Genomic DNA, 12,205 nt, shown 5'->3' with positions numbered 1-12,205 from the left:
GTCGGCTGCCTATGTAAGACTTCTTTATGAGGTCTTCCATCCACCGAAGACCCCGTTAGGGTGTCTACTATGGGCAAAAGACCCAGTCTTCTATTTGTAGAAGACCCCCTGTAGAAGCCTATGGAAGACCCTATAAGAAGTGTTGTATCTTTAGAAGACCCCTTTAAGTCGTATTCTACCAGTAGAAAATTGCTTTCAGAGGTCGTCTATCTATAGAAGGCTCTTAAAAAGTTTGCTATCCACAGAAAGCCCTTTGAGAGCTCGTTAATCTATAGAATACCCCTTTAAGCGGTCTTTAATCTACAGAAGACCCCTTTAGGAGGTTTTCTATATATAGAAGTCCACTAGTTAAGTTAAGAGGTCGTTAATCTATAGAGGTCGTCTATCTATAGAAGACCCCTTTAGGAGGTTTTCTATTTATAGATGACTCCTTTAGGTATATAGAATACTCCTTTAGGAGGTCTTCTATGTATAGAAGACCCCTTTTGGAGGTTTTCTATCTATAGAAGACCCATTTAAAAGATCTTCTACCTATAGAAGACCCCTTTAGGAGGTCTTTTATTTATAGAAGACCCACTTAGCAGGTCTTCTATCCACAGCCGTTGGTCTTTTGAAAATATATATTAAAAAATCAAAAAATATAAGAAACTCATGTTTTTTCATATTTTTTAATCCACGGTTATTGAAGAAATGTGTTTAAATGTATTTACGAAAATATATTTTCCTCAATAACTAGAAGTCTTTGATTAGCATACCGGAACCTCTATTGGTATCGATTACTTCATAGCAGAGTTCATATATGCAGCGTTTCTTGGACAGCTTGGCTTAAGATGGCGACTGACTCCCTGCTCCCACAGCCCTCTTCTGTGTGATACAGAATAATTATCAGAATCCTCATGATATCCTTTCAGAATCGCCATTGCAGTCAATTCCTCGTACTGGTCACATTTTCTTCATGAGCCAGTCCAGTAGGTTGACCTTAAAAAAATACTATGATCATCGTCTTTTCGGGACACGCCCAGTATGTGAACTAACAAAAAAAATTAAGTTTGTTAAATTAAAATAAAAAACATTTGTTTAAATCTATTAAAAAAACAATTTTAAAAATATATCCATTAAAAAACGTTTTTTATTTACTTATTTATTTTTGTTGTTTTATTATTTCTATTTTTTTAATTCACGGTTTACATTCTTTTAATCCACATTTTTAATTTTTTTTAATTATTTTTAAAAAAAAATCCTTGTTTTTTGATTTTTATCCCAGTTTTTTAAGTTTTTAATTCAATGGAATTAAAATAAAAAAAATCCTTTTTAAATCCACGCTTTTGAATTTTTTAACTCATGTTTTTTTCACTTCTTAAATCCACGCTTTCGATTTTTTTAACTCAAGTTCTTTTGAATGTCCACATTTGTTAAAAAATCTTATTTAAAAAACAATTTAAGAAAAATATTTAAAAAAAAAAACAATATTCTTTAAAAACCACAAATTTAAAAAAATGTTTTTTTATCCACTTTCCTTTGTCGTTTGAACAAATATTTTTTTTAAAAAATCAACGTTCGTTGATCTTTTGAAAAAATATTTTTTAAAAAAACCCTGATTCCATGGTCCTTTAAAACATTTTAAAAAAAATTAGCGTTAGTTGGTCCTTTGATTTTTTTTTTTTTGTAAAAATCTACGTTCGCTGGTCGTATGAAAAATATTTTTTTTTTTAAATCCACGATCTTTGGTCCTTTGAAAAATATTTTTTTTAAATCCACGTTCGTTGGTCCTTTGAAAAATATTTGTTTTAAATCCACGATCGTTGTTCCTTTGAAAAATATTTTTTTTAAATCCACGTTCGTTGGTCCTTTGAAAAATATTTTTTTAAATCCACGTTCGTTGGTCCTTTGAATTTTTTTTTTAAATCCACGTTCGTTGGTTCTTTGAAAAATATTTTTTTAAATCCAGGTTCGTTGTTCCTTTGAAAAAATATATTTTTTTAAATCCTCGTTCGTTGGTCCTTTATAATAATATGCTTCTAAAAATTTCATTTCGCTGGTCCTTTGAAAGAATATTTGTTAAAAAATCCATGTTCCATTGATTTTTTTTCTTTGTAAAAAATATTTTTGAAAAAATAAAAAAATATTTTTAAAAAATGCACGTTCGTGGGTCCTTTGAAAAAAATATATAGTTTTTAATCCTGGTCCTTTGAAAAAAAGTGTTTTGTTTTAATCCACGTTCGTTGGTCCATCAAAAAAATATTTTTTTTTTTAATCCACTTTCGTGGGTCCCTTGAAAAAATATGTTTTTTTAACCATGTTCGTTGGTCCTTTGAAAAAATATTTGCTAAGAAATCCACGTTCTTTGGTACTTGGAAAAAATATTTTTGAAAAAATCCACGGCTGTTGGTTTTTTGAAAAAATATTTTTTTTAAAGTTCCACGTTCGTTGGTCCTTTGAAAAATATTTTTTTAAAAAAACGACGTTGGTTGGTCCTTTAAAAAAATATGTTTTACAAAATCCAAAAATATAAAAAACTCAGTTTTTTTCATTTTTTTAATCCACGTAGGTTGAGGAAGTATTTTTTAAAGTCCACATTTGTTAAACAAAAAGCTTTACGAAAAACAATATTTTTTAAAAACACCACCTTTAGCTTTATTTGGTCCTTTGATGTTTTTTTTAAATCCACGTTCGTTGTTCCTTTGAAAAAATATATTTTTTTAAATCCTCGTTCGTTGGTCCTTTATAATGATACTAGCAAATGCCCGCTACTTCGTATGCGGAAAGGAAACGAAATATATATTAACAATATTTGAATACTAGAGATATTGTTGTACTAAGACCTACTTTTTTTCGATTGTAGTCAGAATTTAAAAAAAAAAAATGCCGTATCGCATCCCTACACAGCTACCATATTTCTTATTTCGAATTTCCAAAAATACGTATCATATTGCAAATTTCAGATTTGACTCCTGGGTTTACCCCTTCACTAACACAGCCTTCTCTTCCAGTACGAATTTCCAAACACTAAACTTTATCTCACCCCTTCACAAAAAAAATTACGCACATTCACAATTCAAGGTTCTGGCTTTAGCGGTTTCGCCCAGAACCCGAATAGGTCCGTTAAATTTTCGGCCACTTTTTCGTATATTCCCATATAACGGTACCTCTTGACTTAGTGTATTTTTAAAGAAGATCAAATGTATATTGTCCAATTTTCTTTAAATTTGGACCTTGAATACTCAGAGGATATAGAAGTTTAATTTCCACTTCAATTCACGTTTATTAGAAGAGATATTTTGAAGATTTAGAGTATTTGAAGATCTTCTGCACATTTTCCAACCGAAATTCGGAATTTGTGGCATGAAAGGTTAGAAAAATTCTTTACAAAAAATTGTACTTAATGTGCACCGGTATGTCAACAGTATATAACGGAAAATTTTTTGAAGGCATTTCAATTTAGGATTTTTTAATATCAGGGGTAAATACCTTCTAGTTAACAAAATTGTACCAAAGCGGTCAAAACAAAAAACATGTTTTGAAAAGATGCTTCACGTTTGACTACTTTATTTCAGTACATTATTTAGAAACTCCTTGGCGTTAACATAAAATCAATGGGGCAATATTCAGTACAATTTTTCAAACTCAGAACTTTGTCTCAAACTTTAGAGCGATCTTCATAACAAATATTTTTCAATTTCGTATTTTTGTACAAATTTCGTATTTTTAAATTATATAATCCCAGCATTGTTCCTACACCCAACACCAAATTTAGTACCTTAACTATTTAAAATGGTTTTGGTATCAACATGTTACCCAACTTTTCCTACACATAGGTAAACGTTTCAAAAATTACTTCATTATATTCAACATATATCCTAACCCCAATTCAGTTTTCCAGTTCCCCTGAAACCCATTTGAGGACTATTTAGTAGTTTTTGTATAAATAAGTACGAATTTTCAAAACCTACTCCCTACCTCCACTCTAAACACCAACTGCTAATCTAATACCGAATTTCAAAATTCCAGTTGTACCCTTTACAAAATCACAAATTGTACAAAATTCTAAACCATATAGCAAATACCAAAAGGTACCAAATTTTGTACCATTTAGCACTTTTCGTACACGATTTTCCGAAATGTACTATCATATCTCAGCTCTATCCGTTCACCTAAACCCAAATTATAGCCAATGTAGTTCCATTTAGCACTTTTCCATAAGTACGAATTTCCAAAACTACCTCAATCCTACACTCCAACAATAATCTGTTCACGCAAATACAAATTATAGCGAATTTCGTACCATTTAGTACTACTTCGTGCACATTAGTACGATTTTCCAAAGCTACCTCCATATCTCAATTCTATATTCCAACAGTAATCTTAATTCCAAATTTCAGGATTCCAGCTCTTCAAATCCAAATCATACTAAACTCACTACCATTTAGGACTTTTCGACCTTTGGTACATCTTTCTTACTCTTCATCAGTGACCCCCATTCCAAATTTCAGGATTCCGGCCCTATTCGTTAACCCATACCCAAATTGTATTATATTTAGTACCATTTAGTATTTTTCGTATAATTTTAATTCGAATTTCCAAAAACCTTTCTTTTTTACTCTCCATCAGTGACCTTCATTCAAAATTTCAAGATTCCAGCTCTATCCGTTCACCCAAACCCAAACTGTACTAAATTTACTACCATTTATTACTTTTCGTATACTTATAGTTCGACTTCCAGAAACCTTTCCTTTTTACTCTTCATCAGTGATCCTCATTCCAAATTTCAGGATTCCAGCTCTATCCGTTCACCCAAATCCAAATTGTACTAAATTTAGTACCATTTAGTACTTTTCGTGCACTTTTAGTTCTAATTTCTAAAAACATTTCTTTGTTACTCTCCACCAGTGACCCTAATTTAAAATTTCAGGATTCTAGCTCCATCCGTTCACCCAAATCCAAATTGTACTAAATTTAGTACCATTTAGTACTTTTCGTACCCTTATAGTTCGAATTTCCAAAAACCTTTCATTGTTACTCTTCATCAGTGACCCCCATTCCAAATGTCTGTACTCCAGCTCAATCCGTTCACCCAAATCAAAATTGTACTAAATTTAGTACCATTTAGTACTTTTCGTACCCTTGTAATTCGAATTTCCAACAACCTTTCTTTTTTACTCTTCATCAGTGACCTTCATTCCAAATTTCATGACTCCAGCTCTATTCGTTCACCCAAACCCAAATTGTACTAAATTTAGTACCATTTATTACTTTTCGTATACTTATAGTTCGAATTCCAAAAAATTTTCATTTTTACTCTTCATCAGTGATCCTCATTCCAAATTTCAGGATTCCAGCTCTATCCGTTCACCCAAATCCGAATTGTACTAAATTTAGTACCATTTAATACTTTGCGTGCACTTATGGTTCGAATTTCCAAAAACCTTTCTTTTTTACTCTTCATCAGTGACCTTCATTCCAAATTTCAGGATTCCAGCTCTATTCGTTCACCCAAACCCAAATTGTACTAAATTTAGTACCATTTAGTACTTTTCGTACCTTTATAGTTCGAATTTACAAAAACCTTTTATTGTTACTTTTCATCAGTGACCCTCATTCCAAGTATCTGTCTTCCAGCTCAATCCGTTCACCCAAATCAAAATTGTACTAAATTTAGTACTTTTCGTACCCTTACAGTTCGAATTTCCAAAAACCTTTCATTATTACTCTTCATCAGTGACCCACATTCCAAATGCCTGTATTCCAGCTCTATCCGTTCACACAAATCCAAATTGTACTAAATTTAGTACCATTTAGTACTTTTTGTACACTTATAGTTCGAATTTCCAAAAACCTTTCATCGTTACTCTTCATCAGTGACCTTCATTCCAAATTTCAGGATTCCTGCTCTATATGTTCACCCAAATCTCAATTGTACTAAATTTAGTACCCTTTTGTACTTTTCGTACACTTATAGTTCGAACTTCCAAAAACCCTTTGGTACATCTTTCTAGCTCTCCATCAGTTACCCTCATGCCAAATTTCAGAATTCTAGCTCTTACCGTTTGCCTAATACAAAGGGTACCATATTTAGTACCTTTTAGTACTTTTCGTACACTTCTAGGTCGAATTTCCAAAAACCCAGCCTTATCTCACCCCTACACACCAACAGCAACCTACACCCAAAATTTCAACTGTCTAGCTTCAGCGGTTTCGTCTGGGCGCTGATGAATCAGTCAGTCAATCAGTCAGTCAGTCAGTCAGTCACTCACCTCACTACTCTTTTATATATATAGATGTTTTTAAAAATTTCATTTCGTTGGTACTTTGGAAAAATATTTTTTTTTGGTTTTTTGTAAAAAAATGCACGTTCGTTGGTCCTTTGAAAAAATATATAGTTTTAAATCCTGGTCCTTTGAAAAAAGTGTTTTGTTTTAATCCACGCTCTTTGGTCCTTCAAAAAAATATGTTTTTTTTTAATCCACTTTCGTGGGTCCTTTAAAAAAATATGTTTTTAACCACGTTCGTTGGTCCTTTGAAAAAATATTTGCTAAGAAATCCACGTTCTTTGGTCCTTGGAAAAAATATTTTTGAAAAAATCCACGGCCGTTGGTTTTTTGAAAAAAATTTTTTTAAAGAAACGACGTTGGTTGGTCCTTTGAATTTTTTTTTTAAATCCACGTTCGTTGGTTCTTTGAAAAATATTTGTTTAAATCCAGGCTCGTTGTTCCTTTGAAAAAATATATTTTTTTAAATCCTCGTTCGTTGGTCCTTTATAATGATATGCTTCTAAAAATTTCATTTCGCTGGTCCTTTGAAAAAATATTTGTTAAAAAATCCATGTTCCATTGATTTTTTTTCTTTGTAAAAAATACACGTCCTTTGAAAAAAATATTTTTTTTTGTAAAAAATGCACGTTCGTGGGTCCTTTGAAAAAAATATATAGTTTTTAATCCTGGTCCTTTGAAAAAAAGTGTTTTGTTTTAATCCACGTTCGTTGGTCCATCAAAAAAATATGTTTTTTTTTAATCCACTTTCGTGGGTCCCTTGAAAAAATATGTTTTTTTAACCATGTTCGTTGGTCCTTTGAAAAAATATTTGCTAAGAAATCCACGTTCTTTGGTACTTGGAAAAAATATTTTTGAAAAAATCCACGGCTGTTGGTTTTTTGAAAAAATATTTTTTTTAAAGTTCCACGTTCGTTGGTCCTTTGAAAAATATTTTTTTAAAAAAACGACGTTGGTTGGTCCTTTAAAAAAATATGTTTTACAAAATCCAAAAATATAAAAAACTCAGTTTTTTTCATTTTTTTAATCCACGTAGGTTGAGGAAGTATTTTTTAAAGTCCACATTTGTTAAACAAAAAGCTTTACGAAAAACAATATTTTTTAAAAACACCACCTTTAGCTTTATTTGGTCCTTTGATGTTTTTTTTTAAATCCACGTTCGTTGTTCCTTTGAAAAAATATATTTTTTTTTAAATCCTCGTTCGTTGGTCCTTTATAATGATATGTTTTTAAAAATTTCATTTCGTTGGTACTTTGGAAAAATATTTTTTTTTGGTTTTTTGTAAAAAAATGCACGTTCGTTGGTCCTTTGAAAAAATATATAGTTTTAAATCCTGGTCCTTTGAAAAAAGTGTTTTGTTTAAATCCACGCTCTTTGGTCCTTCAAAAAAATATGTTTTTTTTAATCCACTTTCGTGGGTCCTTTGAAAAAATATGTTTTTAACCACGTTCGTTGGTCCTTTGAAAAAATATTTGCTAAGAAATCCACGTTCTTTGGTCCTTGGAAAAAATATTTTTGAAAAAATCCACGGCCGTTGGTTTTTTGAAAAATTTTTTTTTAAAGAAACGACGTTGGTTGGTCCTTTGAAAAAATATGTTTTACAAAATCCAAAAATATAAAAAACTCAGTTTTTTTCATTTTTTAAGCCACGTTTGTTGAAGTAGTATTTCTTAAAGTCCACATTTGTTAAAAAACTTTACGAAAAATATTTTTAAAAACAATATTTTTTAAAAACACCACCTTTAGCGTTATTTGGTCCTTTGATTTTTTTTGTAAAAATCGACTTTTGTTGTTCCTTTGATGTTTTTTTTTTAAATCTACGTTCGTTGCTCCTTTGATGTTTTTTTTTAAATCTAAGTTCGTTGCTCCTTTGATGTTTTTTTAAAAATCTATGTTTTTTTAATCCACGTTCGTTGGTCCTTGGAAAAACATGTTTTTTTTAAATCCACGTTCGTGGATCCTTTGAAAAAAAATGTTTTATTTCAATACACTTTAGTTGGTCCTTTGAACAAATATTTGCTAAAAATGCACGTTCTTTGGTCCTTGGAAAAAATATTTTTGAAAAAATCCATGGCCGTTGGTTTTTTGAAAGAATATTTTTTTAAACTTCCACGTTCGTTGGTCCTTTGAAAAATATTTTTTTAAAAATTCGACGTTGGATGGATATTTCGGACGTTGAAAAAATATTTTTTAAAAAATCCAAAAATAAAAAAACTCAGTTTTTTTTCATTTTTTATTCCACGTTTGTTGAAGAAATATTAAAAAAAAAACTTTAAGAAAAATATTTTTAAAAGCAATATTTTTTAAAAATTCCACGTTTAAAAAATATTCTTTAAACATTTCAGATTTGTAGGTCTTTGATATCTACTCTTTAAAAATGCCACTTTTTGTTCTGCTACTGACTTTCTTTTATTTCTGTTTTTTTCCTTTTTAGGACGATCATAAAGCCTTCCGCCGTCAATTGGAGGATAAACGTCCAATTGTCGAAAGTACTTTGCTGAGTGGACGTCAATACATTGCCAGTGAACCACCTGTATCGGATACCAGTGATACTGAAGGTAAGTGTTTGCGAACTTCTTTATTTTTCTTGATTTATTTTCAGTCGAATGCTGTAACCCACCCACCTCAACCACTTCCGTTTATCCAATAGTTGAAAAGAAAACATTTTTGCTTTTAGCTGTTGGCAAATATAAACACAAATAAATCCACAAGCAAAAATTCCCAAAACGCTAAACAATTTATAAATTGCTTGTAAAAATGGTAAAAAAAAAATCAATGAAAACAAAATATATATAAAAAAAAACAGATCAGAACCCATTGAAGAGAAGGATGTGAAATAAAATAGAAATGAAACATAGAAAAATAAAAACATAAAAAATCGTTGTATGCCTTTGGAAATGAATGGCATCCACTAAAATGTATATTGAATCATTGCTGCACAAATAGTGGTCCCTCCACCCCTTCCTTCTGCTAAACAAGCCTGGCGGCATTACCACGCTATTTACTCCTCTCGCTATGGCCAGTCTATGGTCCATGACCAACCACTTCCGCATTATTATTTGCCATGTCCAGTTTACTGTACAAATGTTTGCCAATTGATATCGACTCGACCAGAAAGAGGTTTTGGGAGGAGGAAAAGGATGAATGAAAGAGTTCAACATTCATTTCTGCATTGCAATGTTTTTTTTTACTCCCTGACTTTTTGACTAAAGTCTGGCCATGTTTTTTATCCTTTTTTTTGTTTGTGACCAAGACTGTGTTAGTGTGTGAATGTGTGTCATTGTGTTTATGTTGTGGCACTTGTGACGCTAACAGCTAACACAACATGACCGTTAAATATCAGGGGATTTATTGTTGCAACATTCACAAATAATGGTGTATAGCCACTTTTTTGTTGTTGTATGTACTTGTTCTGAGTTCATGTTGTTGTTGTCTCCAACAACAATTTTACTTCTGACCAAATGTTTTTATGGCCATAGTGCTGTTGTTGGTGTTTTTTTCTTCTCGTTTCTATATGACTGGCCTATGGAAAGTCCTTTCATCATTTAGTATATCTTTTTTTGGATTTCTTTTCTCCTGGGTTTGCATTTTGTCGAGTCTGTTTTTCCAATGATAAAATTGATACAAAGTTTATGTTGTTTTTATGTTTGTTTAACATGACTGCAATTACCATATTATTAAGTTTCGTTAAATGATTAACTATACGATAAGGGCGATCGTTAAAATTTTATTAAAGACATTATCTGTAGTTCCCTGTTTATGGGTGAGATAGTCGTTGAAAAAACATTTATTTATACTTAAATATCATTTTTTTTATTTAAAAATCGTGTTCCATGTGTCGATCTAAACGTTATAACATCATTTTGGCATCACGAACAACTTTCTCTAGCAGGAAATTTTCCTGTAAGTCCTAATATAAAAAATATGTAATGTAAGTCCTAATATATAAAAATACTTTGAAAACATATTTTTTTAAAAAGCCACGTTAGTTGGTGCTTTGAAAAAATATTTTTTACAAAATCCACGTTCGTTGGTACTTTGAAAAATATTTTTTAACAAATCCACGTCCGTTGGTACTTTGAAAACATAATTTTTAAAAAATCCACGTTCGTTGGTACTTTGAAAAATTATTTTTTAAAAAATTTACGTTCTTTGTTACTTTGAAAAAACATTTTTTAAAAAATTTACGTTCGTTGGTACTTTGAAAAAGTATTTTTTAAAAAATTTACGTTCTTTGGTACTTTGAAAAAACATTTTTTAAAAAATTTACGTTTACTTTGAAAAAATATTTTTTAAAAAATCCACTTTCGTTGGTTGTTTGAAAAAATATTTTTTTAAAAAATCCACGTTGGTTGGTACTTCGAAAATATATTTTTTTTAAAAAATGCGTTTTTGTTGGTACTGTGAAAAAAAAACATTTTTTAAAAATCCACGTAGAATAATAATTTAAGAAAAAACATTTTTTAAAAAATCCACGTTGGATAATAATTAGAAAAAAACATTTTTTAAAAAATCCATGTTTGCTAATAATTTGAATTTTTTTTTTTTTTAAAACTAAGTTTGTTTATTATTTGCAAAAATATTTTTTAAAAAATCCACCTTCGTTGCTACTTTGAAAAAAATATTTTGTTTAAAAATCCAACTTCGTTGCTACTTGAAAAAACTATTTTTTAAAAAATCCACGTTCGTTGCTACTTTGAAAAAAATATTTTTTAAAAAATCCACGTTCGTTGCTACTTTGAAAAAAATATTTTTTAAAAAATCAACGTTCGTTGGTACTTTGAAAAATATTTTTTAAAAAATCCAATTTCTTTGGTACTTTGGAAAAATATTTTTCAAAAATCCACCTTTGTTAAAAGTTTGAAAAAATATTCTTTTAAAAAATTTACGATCGTTGGTACGTTGAAAAAATATTTTTTTAAAAAATTTACGTTCGTTGGTACGTTGAAAAAATAGTTTTTTAAAAAATCTACGTTTATTTGTACTTTAAAAAATAGTTTCTAAAAAATCCACGTTAGTTGGTACTTTGAAAAATATTTGTAAAAAATCTACGTTTGTTAATAAGTTGAAAAAATATATATAAAAAAAACTACGTTTGTTAATGATTTGAAAACATATTTTTAAAAAATCGACGTACGTTAATGGTTTGAACAAATATTTTTTAAAAAAAAAACCCACGTTCGTTGGTACTTTAAATTTTTTTTTTTTAAATCCACGTTCGTCGGTATTTTAAAAACATATTTTTCTAAAAAAATGCACGTTTGTTGGTAATTTGAAAAATATTTTAAAAAAAAAACCACTTTTGTTGGAACTTTAAAAAAATATTTTTAAAAAATCTACGTTTGTTAATAATTTGCAAAAATATTTTTAAAAAACCTGCGTTTGTAATTTGAAAAAATATTTTTAAAAAATCTACGTTTGTAATTTGAAAAAATATTTTTAAAAAATATACGTTTGTAATTTGAAAAAATATTTTTAAAAAATCTACGTTTGTTATTAGTTTGAAAAAATATTTTTAAAAAATCTACGTTTGTTATTAGTTTGGAAAAATATTTTTAAAAAATCTACGTTTATTAATAGTTTAAAAATTATTTTTAACGTTTGTTGGTACTTTGAAAAAATATTTTTAAAAAATCTACGTTCATTAATAATTTAAAAATTATTTTGAACGTTTGTTGGTACTTTGAAAAAATATTTTTTTTAAGAAATCCACGTTCGCTGGTACTCTGAAAAATATTTTTTTAAAAAGACCACATCGTTGGTTTTTTGAAAAAATATTTTTAAAAAAATACACGTTTGTTGGTACTTTGAAATCATATTTTTGTAAAATCCACGTTTGTTGTTACTTTGAAAAAATATTTTTTAAAAAAATCCACGTTAGTTAATATTTTGAAAAAATATTTTTAAAAAAATCCGCGTTTGCTAAAAATAATTTGAA

At 29.3% G+C, this 12,205-nt stretch overlaps 1 protein-coding gene across 13 annotated transcripts in view; it reads left to right on the top strand.

The window, feature by feature from the left end:
• Dys (Dystrophin) overlaps positions 1–12,205 on the top strand; it is a 917,866-nt gene that overhangs the window by 670,515 nt on the left and 235,146 nt on the right. For all 13 annotated transcript variants that reach the window (XM_073982338.1, XM_073982331.1, XM_073982322.1 and 10 more), the window contains one exon: positions 8,702–8,825. In XM_073982338.1, the coding sequence (XP_073838439.1) occupies positions 8,702–8,825 (124 nt within the window). The remainder of the gene's footprint in view (positions 1–8,701; positions 8,826–12,205) is intronic.

This window comes from Musca autumnalis, unplaced genomic scaffold (assembly GCF_047663935.1).
Source record: "Musca autumnalis isolate F117 unplaced genomic scaffold, ASM4766393v1 scaffold_1, whole genome shotgun sequence".
NCBI lineage: Eukaryota > Metazoa > Arthropoda > Insecta > Diptera > Muscidae > Musca > Musca autumnalis.
This window is presented reverse-complemented; position numbering and strand designations above follow the sequence as displayed.